Source organism: Chlorocebus sabaeus, chromosome 26 (genome assembly GCF_047675955.1).
Source record: "Chlorocebus sabaeus isolate Y175 chromosome 26, mChlSab1.0.hap1, whole genome shotgun sequence".
In the NCBI taxonomy this organism is placed as follows: domain Eukaryota; kingdom Metazoa; phylum Chordata; class Mammalia; order Primates; family Cercopithecidae; genus Chlorocebus; species Chlorocebus sabaeus.
Window position 1 is genome coordinate 31,067,386 of NC_132929.1, and position 19,209 is coordinate 31,086,594.

Here is a 19,209-nt window from a genome sequence, read left to right on the forward strand (position 1 = left end):
TCTCAGCTCACTGCAAGCTCCGCCTCCCGGGTTCATGCCATTCTCCTGCCTCAGCCTCCCGAGTAACTGGGACTACAGGCGCCCGCCACCTCGCCCGGCTAGTTTTTTTGTAGTTTTAGTAGAGACGGGGTTTCACCGTGTTAGCCAGGATGGTCTCGATCTTCTGACCTCGTGATCCGCCCGTCTCGGCCTCCCAAAGTGCTGGGATTACAGGCTTGAGCCACCGCGCCCGGCTAGAACTTTCAAAATGAAAAATACTGTCCCTGAAATTAAAACATCTTAGACAAGTTTAAAATAAAATTAGTCATGGTTGAAGAAAATTTATAAACTAGAAGATAGATCTGAGGATATTAGACAGAACATAGCTGAGGAAGATAAAGAGAATACAAGAAAGTTGGCCAGGTGAGGTGACTCACGCCTGTAATCCCAGCATTTTGGGAGGCCAAGACAGGTGGATCGCTTGAGGTCAGGAGTTCAAGATCAGCATGGACAAAATGGTGAAACCCCGTGTTTACTAAAAATACAAAAATTAGCCTGGTGTGGTGGTGCACATCTGTAGTCCCAGCTACTAAGGAGGCTGAGGCAGGAGAATTGCTTGAACCCAGGAGGCAGAGGTTGCAGTGAGCTGAGATTGTACCAGCCTGGATGACAGAGCAAGATTCCGTCTCAAAAAAAAGAAAAACATCTGTATAATTTAAAAATATATACTGAAAACAAGAGAATACAATAATGTAATATTTGTTTGTTTTTGTTTTTGTTTTTGAGACAGCTCACTCTGTCACCCAGGCTAGAGTGCAGTTGCGCGATCTCGGCTCACTGAAGCCTCTGCCTCCTGGGTTCAAGCAATTCTCATGCCTCAGTCTCCCAAGTAGCTGGGATTACAGCTGTGTGCTAACACAGCCAGCTAATTTTTGTATTTTAGTAGAGATGGGGTTTCACCATGTTGGCCAGGCTGGTCTCGAATTCCTGGCCTCAAGTAATTCGCTCACCTCAGCCTCCCAAAGTGCTTGAGATTACAGGCGTGAGCCAAGAAGGTAAATTACCAGCCAAGAAGGTAATATTTGAAGACAATAGTTTTGAAATTCCCAGAATTGATGAATGACAAAGTTCTTTGAGTGACAGTATGCTCCAAGTTATGATATTATGAGACAAATAAATAAATATAAAATTGAACTTATACTAATGAACCCATAATATACCAAGGGGAAGAATTTTAAAACAACCAGAAACAAAGGATAGATTACTTTATTAACGATCAAGCTAGATCAACTGCACTCCCTCCTGGGTGACAGGGTAAGAGCCTGTCTCAAAAAAAAGAACAATATTAGAAATTAGTAAATTATGTAACTATAGATAAACTAGAGATAAGCAAATGAAAACTTTATGGAAATGAATTTGAAAAGATAAAATGCACAATTTAGAAGACAAATTACCAAAATTGACTTTGGAAAATTTCAATAATCAATAACTATTATAGAAACTAAATCTATTTAAAAAAAAAAGAAAAAACTCCAGACCTAGACAGTTTTAGGGGAAGTTTTACTAAACTTTAAAACAACAGATATTTCTCTTATCTAACTATATTGTTTCAAATAGTAGAAAAAGAAAAATGCTCTATAGTATATAGGTCTGGTATAATTTTGTATAAAATCTAGATAAGAACAGTATGAGGAATGAAAAATATAACTAAATCTCAATATGAAGATAAATGTGACAATTGCTTATAAAATATTAGCAAATTTTTAAAAAGCATATATATATATATATGTATTCAATCTAAATGACTTTTCTTTGTTTTTTTGAGACAAGGTCTCACTCTGTTGCCCACACTGGAGTGCAGTGGCGTGATCTTGGCTCACTGCAGCCTCTGTCTCCTGGGTTCAAGCGATTCTCCTGCCTCAGCCTCCTGAGTAGTTGGGACTACAGGCACACGCCACCACGCCTGGCTAAGTTTTGTATTTTTAGTAGAGACAGGGTTTCGCCATGTTGCCTAGGGTGGTCTGGAACTCCTGACTTCAGGTGATCCACCCACCTCCGCCTCCCAAAGTGCTGGGAATACAGGAGTGAGCCACCACGCCCAGCCTCTAAAAGACTTTTCAACATGCCAAGCCTCACTGTTAAAGTAGTAAAGACATATAACCTGGTGGAAATAGCACAGGTTTCAGATGCAGAACAGATCTGGGTTCAAATTCTGCAAGTTTACTTATTCATAGTTATTTTTTTTTTCTGAACATCTATTTCCTCTAAAATAAGAACAGGAACACTTAGACTGAAGTGTTGTGAAGACTGAGTGACCCAAGCAATAAAATCCCCTGGCACATAGTAGTCACTTAATAAATGTTAATTATTATTATTATATATGTGATTTTACACTAAAATGTCATAGGAATTCAATAATGACTTATGTAAGGAAAATACTAAATATTTCTTTTTCTCTCTTTTTGAGATTTTCACTCTTGTTGCCCAGGCTGGAGTGCAATGGCACGATCTCGCCTCACTGCAACCTCTACCTCCTGGGTTCAAGTGATTCTCCTGCCTCAGCACCTCCCGAGTAGCTGGGATTACAGGCGCCCACCACCATGCCTGGCTAGTTTTGTATTTTTAGTAGAGACAGGGCTTGTCCATGTTGGTCAGGCTGGTCTTGAACACCCGACTTCAGGTGATCTGCCCGCCTCAGCCTCCCAAGTTCCGGGATTACAGGCATAAGCCACTGCGCCCGGTGGAAAATGCATCCAAAACAAAGTTTAATATTCTAAAATTAGATAAAACCAAATTGGTAGCTTTCAATATAGAATTATATTCATTGGGAGATAGGAGGGAAAATGGCAGATAGGAGACAGGATTAACATGCAGCTGTCACTTGGATGGGCAGAAGAGTATATGGAGACTCACACTGTGAACTTTTACTCTAAGAATCACTTCAGGAACACCGCAAGAAACACCGTAGGAAAACTGAAAGAATTCACAGACCCTTTGAAAGAAGTGGCTTGCTGCTGCAAATGCCACAAGACAGCTGAAAAACTGAGTTCCCAAAGTGTGAGGGAGGAAAAGGTCAGTCTCTGAACATACATCCCCACTGGGGAACCTGAAAATCCAGATCACAGGGGAAGAATTTAACTTTACCCTGAGCCAAAAGATTTAGGGAGCTGAGCAAAATATAGAAGTAGAAGAAGCAACAGGAAGAGCCCGGTAGGCACTTACATCTCCAGCTGGAGTCCAAAGAAGCCATTCCTGGCCTGATCTCACAGAGGTCCTTGGAGAAGGGAAGGCAGCCAGTGGAAATGAGGCGGGACCGCAGGGTGAAGGAAGCTTGCAGCTGAACTTTGTAATAATTTTGACTGAGCAGGAATTTTCCTAGGCAGAAATTGGTGGCGGGGAGGGGGCGGGGGCAAATGGGAAGTACAGATGCGAGTGCAGAAGCCACAGCCAATAGTGTGGGCAGGCAGAGACTGGTGAGGCCTAAGAGCCCTCTTGCTTTCTCAGTGGCAAGGCTTATAGTCTGGGGCAAGATCTCAGCCCTGCTCACTGACTGCCTGGATATAAACTCAGTGCGGTTGGGGTGGCATGGCCGGAGTGAGACTGGCCTTGGTGGCTGCCTGGGAGTTGGGTGAGGCCTGTCACTACCGGCTTTCCCCTACCTCCCTGGTGACCTGTATGGCACAGCAGAGGCAGCAATAATGCCCCTGGGAACATAATTCCATTGGCCTGAGATTCACCCCTCCACGCGCACTGTGGCCACAGCAAGCCCCACCCAAGGGGAGTCTGAGCCCAGACCTAACTAACCTTGCCCCGACCTGATGGTTTTTCTCTACCTGCTCTATGGCCCTGCCCATCACCTGAGAAACCCGAGTACTTGTCCTGACCAATATCAAGATTATATCTCTCTTCTATACTGCAGCTGGTGCCCTCTTGGAAGTGCCACCTCCTGGCTGGAGCCCAACAAACTCAAACCACTATAGCAACTCATAACAGAACAACCCTGCTCCAAAGGAGAAAACAATAGCTAATTCCACTTCTTGCAATACCCTGTCTAGCCAGAGGTCCTGAGTCTGTCCACGTGACAACCTCACTGCTAGCATAACCAGTACTTGAAGGGCACTAAATGAAATTACAACAAAAGACTCCAACAGCATCCACTTCACTCACCTGCCACCACCAGAACAGGTGCTGGTATCCATGGCTGGGAGACCTGCGGATCACATCACAGGGCTCTTTGCAGATATTCCCCAGCACAAGCCTGGGGCCCAACTGGGTGGCTAGAATCAGAAGGGCAATAACAATCACTGCAGTATGGTCCTCAGGAAGCCCCATCCCTAGTGGCAGGGGGAGGGCACCACATCAAGGGAACACCCATGGGACAAAAGAATCTGAACAGTAGCCTTTGAGTTCCAGATCTTACCACTGAAACAATCTACTCAAATAAGAAGGTACCAGAAAAGTCATTCTGGTAATATGACAATACAAGGTTCTGTAACACCCCCAAAAGAATACACTAGCTCTCCAGCAATGGATCCAAACCAAGAAGAAATCTGTGAATTGCCAGATAAATAATTCAGAAGGTTGATTATAAAGCTCCTCAAGGAGGCACTAGAGAAAGGTGAAAATCAACTTAAAGAAATTTTAAAAAATATACAGGAGGATATTAATGAAAAAGTCTCCAGAGAAATAGATATTATAAAGAAAAGATAATCAAAATTTCTGGAAATGAAAGACACACTTAAAGAAATGCAAAATACACTGGAAAGTTTCAACAATAGAACTGAGCAAGTAGAAGAAATAACTTCAGAGCTCAAAGACAAGGATTTCAAATGAACCCAATCCAACAAAGACAAAGAAAAAAAAGAATTTTAAAAAATGAACAAAGCCTCCAAGAAATCTGGGATTATATAAATGAGCAAACATAAGAATAACTGGTGCTCCTGAGGAAGAACGGAAATCTAAAAGTTGGAAAACATACTTGAGGGAATAATTGAGAAAAACTTCCTTGGTCTTGCTAGAGATCCAAATACAAGAAGCTCAAAGAACACCCAGGGAATTAATTGCAAAAAAATCATTGCCTAGGCACATAGTCATCACATTGTCTAAAGTAAAGATGAAAGAAAGAATCTTAAGAGCTGTGAGGCAAGGCCGGGCATGGTGGCTCACACCTGTAATCTCAGCACTTTGGGAGGCCAAGGAGGGTGGATCACGAGGTCAGGAGTTTGAGACCAGCCTGGCCAAGATGGTGAAACCCCGTCTCTACTAAAAATACAAAACTTAGCCAGGCGTGGTGGAGGGTGCCTGTAATCCCAGCTACTCAGGAGTCTGAGGCAGGAGAATTGCTTGAACCTGGGAGTTGGAGGTTGCAGTAAGCTGAGATCGTGACACTGCACTCTAGCCTGGGTGACAGAGCAAGACTCTGTCTTAAAAAAAAAAAAAAAAAAAAAAGGAGCTGTGAAGCCAAGGCATCAGGTAATCTATAAAGAAGAACCTATCAGATTAACAGCAGACTTCTTAGCAGAAGCCCTGCAAGCCAGAAGGGATAGCAGTCCTATCTTTAGCCTCCTTAAACAAAATAATCATCAGCCAAGAATTTTGTATCCAGTGAAACTAAGCTTCATAACCAGGGGCAAGATAAAGTCTTTTTCAAACAAACAAATGCTGAATTTGCCACTATCATGCCAACACTACAAGAAATGCTAAAAGGAGTCCTAAATATTGAAACAAAACCTCAGAATATACCAAAATAGAACCTCTTTAAAGCATAAATCTCACAGGACCTATAAAACAACAGCACAATGAAAAAAAAAATATGGTATAGGCAACAACTAGCATGATGAATAGAACAGTACCTCACATCTCAATACTGACGTTGAATGTAAATGGCCTAAATGCTCTACTTAAAAGATACAGAATGTCAAAATGGATAAAAATCAACCAACCAAGTAAGTCTTTTAACAGACTTGCCTAACATATAGGGACTCATAAACTTAAGGTAACAGGGAGGAAAAAGATATTCCATGCAAATGGACACCAAAGTGAGCAGGAGTAGCTATTCTTTTTTTTTTCCCCCTCTTTTTTTGAGACAGAGCCTCTTTCTGTTGCCCAGGCTGGAGTGCAGTGGCACAATCTTGACTCACTGCAACCTCTGCCTCCCGGGTCCAAGTGATTATCCTGCCTTAGCCTTCTGAGTAGCTGGGACTACAGGCACCCACCACCACACTCGGCTAATTTTGTATTTTTAATAGAGACGGAGTTTCACCACGTTGGCCCGGCTGGTCTCGAACTCCTGACCTCGTGATCCGCCCACCTTGGCCTCCCAAAGTGCTGCGATTATAGGCATGAGCCAATGCACCTGGCCAGGAGTAGCTATTCTTGTACAAAACAAAGCAGACTTTAAAGCAACAACAGTTTAAAAAGATTAAAAAGGACATTATATAATGATAAAAGGATTAGTCCAACAGGAAAATATCACAATCCTAAATGTTTATGCACCTAACATTGGAACTCTCAAATTTATTTATTTACCTTTTTTTTTTTTTTTTTTTTCCAGACAGAGTCTCGCTCTGTCACCCAGGCTGGAGTGCCGTGGCGCAATCTTGGCTCACTGCAACCTCCACCTCCAGATTCAAGCAATTCTCCTGCCTCAGCTTCCTGGGTAGCTGGGATTACAGGCGTGTGCCACCACGCCCGGCTAATTTTTGTACTTTTAGTACAGACGGGGTTTCACCATGTTGGTCAGGCTGGTCTCAAACTCCTGACCTCGTGATCCACCTGCCTTGGCCTCCCAAAGTGCTGGAATTACACGCGTGAGCCACTGTGCCCGGCCAGAATTCTCAAATTTATAAAACAATTACTATTAGACTTAAGAAATGAGATAGCACCACAATAATAGTGGAGGACTTCAGTACTCCACTGACAGCACAAGACAGGTAATCAAGACAGAAAGTCAGTGAAGAAATAATAGATTCAAACTATATCCTAGAAAAAATGGACTTAACAGACATTTACAGAACATTCTACCCAACAACTGCAGAATATGCATTCTTTTCATCAGCACATGGAACATTCTCCAAGATCAACCAAATGATAGACCACAAAACAAGTCTCAGTAAGTGTTTTTTTTTTTTGATACGGAGCCTCACTGTGTCGCCCAGGCTGGGGTGCAGTGTCATGATCTTGACTCACAGCAACCTCTACCTCTTGGGTTCAAGTGATTCTCCTGCCTCAGCCTCCCAAGTAGCTGGGATTACAGGCTCCCGCTACCACACCAGCCTAATTTTCGTATTTTTAGTAAAGACGAGGTTTCACCATGTTGGCCAGGCTGGTCTCAAACTCCTGACCTCAGGTGATCCACCCGCCTTGGCCCCCCAAAGTGCTGGGATTATAGGCGTGAGCCACCATGCCTGACCCATCTCAATAAATTTAAGAAAATCAAAATTACATCAAATACTCTCTAAGACCACAGTGGAATAAAATTGGATATTGACTTCAAAAGGAACGCTCAAAACTATACAAATATATGGAAATTACATAATCTGTCTCTGAATGATCTTTGGGTCAACAATGAAATCAAGATGGAAATTTTAAAATTCTTTGAACTGAACCATAAGAGTGATACAACCAATCAAAACCTCTGGGATACAGCAAAAGCAGTGCTAAGAGGAAAGTTCATAGCACTAAATGCCTACATCAAAAAGTCTGAAAGAGCATAAACAGACAATCTAGGTTCACACCTCAAGAAACTAGAAAAACAAGAACACATCAAACCCAAACCCAGCACAAGAAAAGAAATAACAAAGATCAGAGCAGAACTAAATGAAACCGAAAGAAAAAAAATACAAAAGAAAAATTAAATAAAAAGCTGGTTCTTTGAAAAGACAAACAAAATTGATAGACCATTAGTAAGATTAACCCAAAAAAGAAGAATATCCAAATAAGCTCAATTAGAAATGAAATGAGAGAAATTACAACCAATACCACAGAGATACAAAAAATCATTCAAAGCTATTATGAATACCTTTATGCGCACAAACTAGAAAACCTAGAGGAGATGGATAAATTCCTAAACCTAAAAGGAATTAATCCTCCCAGATTAAGCCAGGAAGAAATAGAAACTCTGAATAGACCAATAACAAGTAGGGAGATTGAAACACTAATTTAAAAATTGCCAACTAAAAAAAGTCCAGGACCAGATGGATTCATAGCTGAATTTTTTTTTTTTTTTTTTTTTTTAAAGACAGGGTCTTGCTCTGTTGCCCCTAGGCTGGAATGCAGTAGTAAGATATCAGCTCACTGCAACCTCCACCTCCGGGTTCAAGCGATTCTCCTGCCTCAGCTTCCCGAGTAGATGAGGTTATAGGCACGCGCCACCATAACCTGCTAATTTTTGTATTTTTAGTTAGATGAGGCTTTGTCATGCTGGGCAGGCTGGTCTCGAACTCCTGACCTCAGGTGATCACCTGCCTTGGCCTCTCAAAGTGCTGGGATTACAGGTATGAGCCACGCTCCCGGCCCAACAGCTGAATTCTAACAGACATTCAAAGAGAACTGGTACCAATCCTACTAAAACTATTCCAAAAGATAAGGAGGAAATCCTCCCTAAATCATTCCATAAAACCCGTACTACCCTAATACCCAAACCAGGAAAGGACATAACAAAAAAAAGAAAACTACAGACCAAATATCCCTGATGAACACAGATGTAACACTCCTTAACCAAATACTAGCTAACCAAATGCAACAGCATATCAAAAAGGTAATACACCATGGTTAAGTGGGTTTCATACCAGGGATGCAGAGCTGGTTTAACATACACAAATCAATAAATATAATACACCACATAAACAGAAGTCAAAACCAAAATCTTATGATCATCTCAATAAATGCAGAAAAAGCATTTGAGGCTGGGCGTGGTGGCTCACACCTGTAATCCCAGCATTTTGGGAAGCCGAGGCAGGCAAATCATTTGAGGTCAGGAGTTTGAGGCCAGCCTGGCCAACATGGCAAAACCCTATCTCTACTAAAAAATACAAAAAATTAGCTAGGTGTGGTGGTGCACACCGGTAATCCCAATATTGGGGAGGTTGAGGCAGGAGAATCGTTTGAATTTGGGAGGCAGAGGTTGCAGTGAGCCGAGATCATACCACTGCACCCCAGCCTAAGGAACAGAGTGAGACTGTGTCTCACACACACAAAAAGCATTTGACAAAATCCAGCATACCTTTATGACTAAAACCCTCAGCAAAATGGGCATAGAAGGGATATACCTTAAGGTAATAAAAGCCATCTTTGACAAACCCACAGCCAATATTATAATGAACAGTGAAAAGCTGAAAGCATTTCCCCTGAGAACTGGAACAAGACAAGGATGTCCACTTTCACCAACTCTATTTAACATATTACTGGAAGCCCTAGCCAGAGCGATCAGACAAGAGAAAGAAATGAAGAGCATCTAAATCAGTAAGGAGGAAGTCAAGTTGTCACTGTTCGCCGATGATATGATCGCATACCTAGAAAACCCTAAAGACTCATCCAAAAAGCTCCTAGATCTGATACATGAATTCAAGTAAGTTTCAGGATACAAAATCAATGTAAACAAATCAGTAGCACTATTATACACCAACAAGAGCTAGGCTGAGAATCACATCAAGAACTTGACCCCTTTTACAACAGCTGCAAAAAAAAACCCAAAACAAAACAAAACAAAAAAACAAAAAATGTAGGAATATACCTAACTAAAGAGGTGAAAGATCTCACAAGGAAAACCACAAAACACTGCTGAAAGAAATTGTGGATGACACAAACAAATGGAAGCACATCCCATGCTCATAGATGGGTAGAATCAATATTGTGAAAATGACCATACTGCCAAAAGCAATCTACAAATTCAACGCAATCCCCATCAAAATATCATGATCATTCTTCACAGAACTAGAAAAAACAATCCTAAAATTCATGTAGAACAAAAAAAGAGCCCACATAGCCAAAGCAAGACTAAGCAAAAATAACAAATCTGAAGGGATCACATTACCTGACTCCAAACTATACTACAAGGCCATAATTACCAAAACAGTAGAGTACTGGTATAAAAACAGGCACATAGGCCAGTGGAACAGAATAGAGAACCCAGACGTAAAGCCAAATACAGCCAGTCAATCTGACAAAGCAAACAAAACCATAAAGTGGGGAAAGGACAACCTATTCAACAAATAGTGCTGGGATAATTGGCAAACCACATGTAGGGGTATGAAACTGGATCCTCATCTCTCCCCTAACACAAAAATTAACTCAAGATGGATCAAAGGCTTAAGTCTAAGACCTGAAACAATAAAAATTCTAGAAGATAACACTGGAAAAACCCGTCTAACACTGGCTTAGGCAAAGACTTGATGGCGAAGAATGCAAAAGCAAATGCAACAAAAACAAAGATAAATAGATGGGACTTAATTAAACTAAAAAGCTTCTGCACAGCAAAAGAAATAATCAGCACAGTAAACAGACAACCCACAGAGAGGTAGAAAATCTTCGCAAACTATGCATCTGACAAAGGACTAATATCCACCGTCTACAGGGAACTCAAACAAATCAGTAAGAACAAAACAAACAATCCCATCAAAAAGTGGGCTAAGGACATGAATAGACAATTCTCAAAAGAAGATATACAAATGTCCAGTCAGGTGCAGTGGCTCATGCCTATAATCCCATCACTCTGGGAGGCTGAGGCAGGCAGATCACCTGAGGTCAGGAGTTCGAGACCAGCCTGACCAACATGGAGAAACCCCATCTCTAAATTGGCCAGGCATGGTGGTACATGTCTGTAATCCTAGCTACTCGGGAGGTTGAAGCAGGAGAATCGCTTGAATCTGGGAGGCAGAGATTGCGGTGAGCCAAGATCGTGCCATTGCACTCCAGCCTGGGCAATAAGAGTGAAATTCTGTCTCAAAATAAATAAATAAACAAAGAAACAAATGTCCAACAAACATATGAAAAAATGTTCAACGTCACTAATTATTAGGGAAATACAAATCAAAACCACAATGAGATACTGTTAAGAATGACCATAATTTAAAAATGAAAAAATAACAGAGGTTGGTGTAGATGACGTGAAAAGGGACACTTTTACACTGCTGGTGGGAATGTAAACTAGCACAACTACTATGGAAGACAGTGTGGAGATTCCTCAGAGAACTAAAAGTAGAACTGCCATTTGATCCAGCAATCCCCCTACTGGGTATCTACCTAGAGAAAAAGAAGTCATTAGACACTTGCACACTTATGTTTATAGCAGCACAATTGCAATTGCAAAAATATATAACTAGCCTAAATGCCCATCAACTAAAGAGTAAAGAAAATATGGTGTGTGTATATATATATATAAAATCATGGAATACTACTCAGTCATAAAAAGGAATAAAATAAAATAATGGCATTCTCGGCAACCTGGATGGACTTGGAGATGATTATTCTATATGAAGTAACTCAGGAATGGAAAACCAAATACCATATGTTCTCGCATTTTTTGGTTTTTTTTTTTTGAGATGGAGTTTTTGCTTTTGTTGCCCAGGCTGGAATGCAATGGCACAATCTCAGCTCACCACAACCTCCGCCTTCCAGGTTCAAGCAATTCTCCTGCCTCAGCCTCTTGAGTAGCTGGGATTACACGTATGTGCCACCACACCCGGTTAATTTTGTAATTTTAGTAAAGATGGGGTTTCTCCATATTAGTCAGACTGGTCTCAAACTTCCAACCTCAGGTGATCTGCCCGCCTTGTCCTCCCAAAGTGCTGGGATTATAGGTATGAGCCACTGCTCCCGGCCCATGTTCACTCATAAATGGGAGCTAAGCTATGAGGATGCCAAGGCATAAGAATGATATGGGCCTGGGGACTTGGGGTGAAGGGTGCAGGGGTGAAGGATAAAAGACTACACATTGAGTGCAGTGTACACTCCTTGGTTGATGGGTCTACCAAAATCTCAGAAATCACCACTAAAGAAATTATACATGTAACCAAACATCACCTGTTCCCCCAAAACTACTGAAATAATAATTTCAAACACACACACACACACACACAAAACAGAATATTTGTATCAGCCGGACATGGTAGCTCATGCCTACAATCCCAGCACTTTGGGAGGCCAAGGCAGGCAGATTGCTTGAGTTCACGAGTTCAAGACCAGCCTGGGCAACATGGCAAAACCTCATCTCTACAAAAAGTACAAAAAACATTAGTTGGACATTGAGGCACATGGCCTGTAGTTCCAGCTACTTGGGAGGCTAAGGGAGGATGGCTTGAGCTGGGGAGGCAGAGGTTAGAGTGAGCTGAGATCGCGCCACTGCACTCCAGCCTGGGTGACAGAGCCATACCTTATCTGAAAAAAAAAAAAAAAAAAAAAAAAAAGAAAAAAGAAAAAAAAATACATTAATTTATCTATTTTTGAACACATCAAGATTAAAAGCTAGAAGCAACTTTTATTTGTTGTAGAGTAAGTTTGCTTATAGTACTCATTTTCCTAAGTGATGTGAGGAAAAGGTCTTTTAATGAAATTCCTAGTTTCTTATCTCCGATGGAATAAATGAATGCTTCTGACACTGCTAGTCCACTCCAAGTCTTTTTGGGCCTGAGCCTGAGTTAGGCACTTATTTAACAACATCTCTGTAAATTTCAAAAGAAAGCACACAAGCAAAGAAGACACTCTTCTTTTCGAATCCTTGAATGAATCCTTGCTCATTTTTTTTTTTTAAGACGGAGGAGTCTGGCTCTGTTGCCCAGGCTGGAGTGCAGTGGCACGATCTCACTGCAACCTCCGCCTCCCAGGTTCACGCCATTCTCCTGCCTCAGCCTCCCGAGTAGCTGGGACTACAGGCGCCTCCTTGCTCATTTTATTAGAAAACTTCATTACCGGCCGTGCGCGGTGGCTCACGCCTGTAATTCCAGCACTTTGGGAGGCCGAGCTGGGCAGATCACGAGGTCAGGAGATCGAGACCATCCTGGTGAACACAGTGAAACCCTGTCTCTACTAAAAATACAAAAAATTAGCCGGGTGTGTTGGCGGGTGCCTATAGTCCCACCTACTCGGGAGGCTGAGGCAGGAGAATGGCGTGAACCCGGGAGGTGGAGCTTGCAGTGAGCCAAGATCATGCCACTGCACTCCAGCCTGGGCAGCAGAGCAAGACTCCATCTCAAAAAACAAAACAAAACAAAAAGAAAACTTCATTACCCCGAAAGAAGAAATGTCTTTTACTTTAGTCTTTGTACTGAATTGCTTATTCTCAATATGCCAAAATAGTAACCTAATGCTGTGAATATATTTACAAAAAAAGAAAAGTGTCATATATATGTCATCAACAGGACTCACTACTCAAGAAAGTCTTAATCATTTTACCTTTTGGAGCAAGATTTCTCGATGCTGAATTTCTAGTACTAGTCTTACATTTTAATTGTTTTCTTTCTTCTTTAATTTGCTTTTCTTTTTGACATAATTTCTCTTCTTTCTGAATTTTTTTTTGCTCTTCAGCTTTTCTTTGATATTCTTTCCAGGCTTCCAATTCTTTAGTGGCTTTTATCCGTTCATTTTCTTTCATATCTTCTATTTTTTTCCTCTCTTCTTCTTCAATCTATAAAAATTACAATTACCAAATTCCTTAAAATACATAAAAGCAACATTTCTTTAAATGAGAAATTCATTACAATAATTAATGATTCATACCTCTAAACTCTTGCCATTGTATGTGTAACAACAAATAGTATTGAATTTTGAATTAAAATGGGAAAGGTAAATGATTCAGGAGAAAAACCATTGGTGTTGGCATTATGGAACAAAGGTTTTAGTCCCAGATCTACCATTAGCTATATGATCTTAGGCAATCACTTAGGCAACCTCAGTTTACTTATATGTAAAATGTGGGCAGGCATTCAATTAGATGATATCTAAGGGCTTGGTAGAAAAAATAATATAAATTTATTATTCTAGGAGTTAAGCCACTTCTCTCAAAATCTATACACACACACCAGCACATATACTCAAACATTTGCTTTTCAGCTTATCCCAAGTCTTACCCTGTCAACTGAAGTTGTGTTAACTGAAGAGGGAACAGTAGAAAAGGAAACAGGAAGGATGAACAAGGTGGTCTGTCTCTGGTAGGCGGAAATATTTGAAGTCTTAATCCTGCTGCAAAACCTATGTTTGCAATAGTAGTTGTCTGACACTTTCGAAGAGCTAAATACCAGGTGAATTTGAAAGCAGTATCTTGTACAGGTGCGTGGCAACTTTTCTCCCTTTCACAAACTTCCCTCACATGGGCAAGAAAAAAAAACCCGTGAAATAGAGTACCTAGTTGGTGTACATGACTGACTCCACGTATCTGAGTTTCCTATGGTAAGAAAAATTTCTTACCTCTATCCACCAGAGAAGCACTTACTTCAATGATCAAAATGCCTGTGCTATCCAATATAGTAGCCACTAGCCACAGGTGGCTAATTAAGTACTTCAAATGTGGCTACTGAGAGTCAGGAACTGAATTTTTAATTTTAAGTTTCATTAATGTACATTTAAATTAATTTACATTTAAATAGGACATCTGAAGTGGTTCTAGAATATGGATATGCTAGGATGAAGGTCCCTAAAGGTTGTATTACTTTAAAATAGAGATTTAACATTACAAGTGTGAAACCTGTGCACTCAAAGGTGCTCTATAATATCTACATGACATAATACTCTCTTCTAGAAGACTGATTATTTTCCTGTGAGATGCTGACTTTAAAATAAATTTCACAGGACATTGAATGAAAATTTCCTGTAGTCCCAATTTTACCTCAGGCTTAAATTAAGCACAAACTATGCTAATTATTACTACATATTCTAAGTTCAGAGAGTTGCCAGTGAGCTGCCAACAGACTGAACCAGGAAGAATCTACACATGGCAATGAAACAAAATTTAAATGACTCACAATAAGGCATGATGAACACTCCGTGGAGCCACAACCTAAAAGAAGACGACTTCACCCAGCCTAATTATATGTCTGCCTTTTTTCACTCTCTGCCCCAAGACATGAAAAAGAGAGAATATGTGAAGAGTCAGACACCCTCACCCATCATAATCCCTGCAAGAAGAATGAATTTTACATGAAGTTTTTAAAATGCATAAGAGTAAGTCTTAATTACCAAAAATGAGACTGTTCTTACAATAAAAATAACAGGAAAGTTCTGGTATTATAGCCAAGATGTAGTTAAGGGAACTATATGCATAATGTTAATTTATAATAAGCTATATTAGAGACAGAAATAAGTCCAGCTCTTCAGAGAGAAGTGATGAAGAGGAGAAACAAAGAAAGGCTTCACAGAGTAAGTAACAGAAGGAACTACAATGAAGAGAAAAACATGAGGAAGAAAGTAACACAAAGCTTATGAAAAACAGAAAAGAGAGACTACATGCACCAGAGAAAAACAGAGTGTACATTGACCAGGCGCAGTGGATCATGCCTGTAATCCCAGCACTTTGGGAGGCCGAGGCAGGCAGATCATCTGAGGTCAGGAGTTCGAGACCAGCCTGGCCAACATTGTAAAACCCTGCTCTACTAAAAAATACAGAAATTAGCCAGGCATGGTGGCAGGTGCCTTAATCCCAGCTACTTGCGGGGCAGAGGCAGAAGAATTGTTTGAACCCAGGAGGTGGAGGTTGCAGTGAGCCGAGATAAAGTCACTGCACTCAAACCTGGGGTAAAAGAGCGAGACTTCTCTCAAAAAAAAAAAAAAAAAAAAAAAAGAAAGAAAAAGAAAAACAAGAGTGTACAGAGAAAAAAAAAAAAACTGTTTACGCCTCTTATATACCCTCACAACACTCCATAGTTCACTTGTAGTCACCAAATTTGTGAGTTTTTCCTATGCTTACCAATTCTCTAACACCAGCTATGTGTCCTCTAATTCAGTTCTGACATTGTCTACCTGGAGTTAGCATTAGATCCCATAGGTTACAGGCTCAATTCCACAAGACAGTCCCCACATAGGTGCCAATCATAAGTCCAGGTCTCCCATGTTTCTTTTTTTCTTTTTTTTTTTTTTGAGATGGAGTCTCACTCTGTCGCCCAGAGTGGAGTGCAATGGCATGATCTCTGCTCACTGGACGCTCCGCCTTCCGGGTTCACGTCATTCTCCTGCCTCAGCGTCCTGAGCAGTTGGGACTATAGGTGCCCACCACTACGCCTGGCTAATTTTTTGTATTTTTAGTAGAGCTGGGGTTTCACTGTGTTAGCCAGGATAGTCTCAATCTCCTGACCTCATGATCCGCCCACTTTGGCCTCCCAAAGGGCTGAGATTACAGGTCTGAGCCACCGCACCCAGCCCAAACAATTCTTAAAGATATTTTATTATTTATTTATTTACTTATTTATTTTGAGATGGAGTCTGGCTCTGTCACCCAGGCTGGAGTGCAGTAGCGCAATCTTCACTCACTGCAACCTCTGCCTCTCGGGTTCAAACAATTCTCTTGCCTCAGCCTCCTGAGTAGCTGGGATTACAGGTGTGTACCACCACGCCCGTCTAATTTTTATATTTTTAGTACAGGCGGGGTTTCACCATGTTGGCCAGGCTGGTGTCGAACTCCTGACTTCAAATGATCCACCCGCCTCAACCTCCCAAAGTGCTGGGATTACAGGTGTGAGCCACCGCACTCAGCCCTTAAAGATATTTCAAATAAAAATCATCTAATATAGGAAAGACACAATTTAAGACAGACACTGACAAATATTAAACAATCCTTGAAGGTCTTTTAAAGAAAAATCATCTAATACAGGGAAGACGCAACGGAGGAATCTGTAGTAACAGAAAAATTCAGAAAGCTAAAATAATAATCGTTGTACATAAAGGAACTGGATGGCCAGGGGCAGTGGCTCACGCATGAAATCCTAGCACTTTGGGAGGCCCAGGCAGGTTGATCACTCAAGAACAGCCTGGCCAACATGGTGAAACCCCATCTATACTAATAATACAAAAATTAGGCGGGCATGGTAGCACACACCTGTAATCCCAGCTACTTGGGAGGCTGAAGCAGGAGAATCACTTGAACCTCGGAGGCAGAGGTTGCAGTGAGCCACGATCGCACCACTGCACTCTAGCCTGGGTGACACAGTGAGACTCTTTCTCAAAAAAAAAAAATAATAATAAAATAAAATAAAGAAATTGGGTTTTAGGTGTTTGTACTGTTCAAAAAAGGATGCCATTTACTACAGGCTATTAGTTTAATACAGACAGCAAATACAACTAATAGGAGAATAATGAATAGTTCCTAAACCAAATTTTTGAAAAAGAGGAAACATATAATTCTTTTAATCTAGAATGAATGAATGGTCAACAAGGCATTGTTCTTTTTAAGCCAATCCCACTTGTGAATTACATGCAAAAATTATAAATAAAATATTAGCAAACTCAGCCCATTGCGGAGGCTCACGCCTGTAATCCCAACACTTTGGGAAGCCAAGTTAGGCGAATCACTTGAGGTCAGGAATTAGAAACACGCCTGGCCAAAATGGTGATACCCCATCTCTACTAAAAATACAAAAATTAGCCAGGTGTGGTAGCACACACCCGTAATCCCAGCTATTCAGGAGGCTGAGGCACAAGAATCGCTTAAACCCAAGAGGCAGAGGTTGCAGTGAGCTGAGACTGCACCACTGCACTCCAGCCTGGGCAACAGAGTGAGAGTCCATCTCAAAAAATAAAAAATAAAAAAAAAACTAAAAATACGTATATATGCAAACTTAACCAAGGAAAATATTAAAATTATAATACACCTTGATGAAATAGGGCTAACTTAACTTAGGAGAATATTAAAATTATAATACACCTCGATCAAAGAGGGTCTTTCTTACTTAAGGTATTAGGAAATCAACAGAGAAAAACAATATGATGTCAGTGTATGCCAAAATGTCAGCTGATATTGGGAATAAAAATAAGAAATAAAAATTTATAAGCTGGATAGAAGGACCAAGACTACGTTATATTTCATGTTGAAATATTAGAAATAGCCGGGCGCACTGGCTCATGCCTGTAATCCCAGCACTTTGGGAGGCTGAGGCAGGTGGATCACCTGAGGTCAGGAGTTCGAGACCAGCCTGGCCAAAATGGCAAAATTCCCATCTCTACTAAAAATACAAAAATTAGCTGGGCATGGTGGCACACAACTGTAGTCCCAGCTACTCAGGAAGCTGAGGCAGGAGAATCTCTTGAACCCGGGAGGTGGAGGCTGCAGTAAGCCGAGATGATGCCACTGCACTCCAGCCTGGGTGACAGGGCAAGACTCTGTCTCAAAAAAATAAAAATAAAAAATAAAAGAAATATTAGAAACATTTCCAGCAAAATCACTAAGGTAAGTATACCTTGTTTTACTATTTTCCTAGAGGTCAGAACCTAAATGATAAAATTTTTAAAATAACAAATACAAATATAGATTACAAGGAGATAGAATTGCTACCATTTGTAAATAATAGTACACTACTTAAAATAACCAAAATAATAAAGTGACAAACCAAAGTAAGTTCAGCACAGCAGTCACATATAAGATCAACTAGCCAGGCGCAGCAGCTCATGCCTGTAATCCCAACACTTTGGGAGGCTGAGGTGGGCAGATCACAAGGTCAGGAGTTTGAAACCGGCCTGGCCAACATGGTGAAACCCTGTCTCTACTAAAAATATAAAAATTAAGCAGGCGTGGTGGTGCATGCCTATAGTCCTAGCACATCAGGAGGCTGAGGCAGAAGAATCGCTTGAACACAGGAGGTGGAGGTTGCAGTGAGCCAAGATTACGCCACTGCACTCCAGCCTGGGCGACAGCATGAGGCTCCATCTCAAAAGAAAAAAAAAAGATCAACTTATACAAACTTACAAAAACAAACTTACTTTCCTACAAACTGGCAATAAATAATTAGAAACTACAATGGAAACAGTAATTTCATCAGCAATTACCAGAAAAACATAAATGAATAAGTTTAGCAAAATATAAGCAAGTCATAAGGCCAGGCGTGGTGGTTCACGTCTGTAATCCTAGCATTTTGGGAGGCTGAGGTGGGCGGATTACCTGAAGTTGGGAGTTCAAGACCAGCCTGGCCAACATCGTGAAAACCCGTTTCTACTAAAAATACAAAAAATTAGCCAGGTGCAGTGGCACGCACCTGTAATCCCAGCTACTCTGGAGGCTGAGGAAGGAGAACTGCTTGAACCCAGGAGGGGGAT

At 41.0% G+C, this 19,209-nt stretch overlaps 1 protein-coding gene across 2 annotated transcripts in view; it reads right to left on the reverse strand.

Moving 5' to 3' along the window:
* The window catches only part of DNAAF4 (dynein axonemal assembly factor 4), a 70,406-nt gene that overhangs the window by 21,779 nt on the left and 29,418 nt on the right, over nucleotides 1–19,209 (reverse strand). For both annotated transcript variants that reach the window (XM_038010003.1, XM_038010004.2), the window contains exon 4: nucleotides 13,369–13,600. In XM_038010003.1, the coding sequence (XP_037865931.1) occupies nucleotides 13,369–13,600 (232 nt within the window). The remainder of the gene's footprint in view (nucleotides 1–13,368; nucleotides 13,601–19,209) is intronic.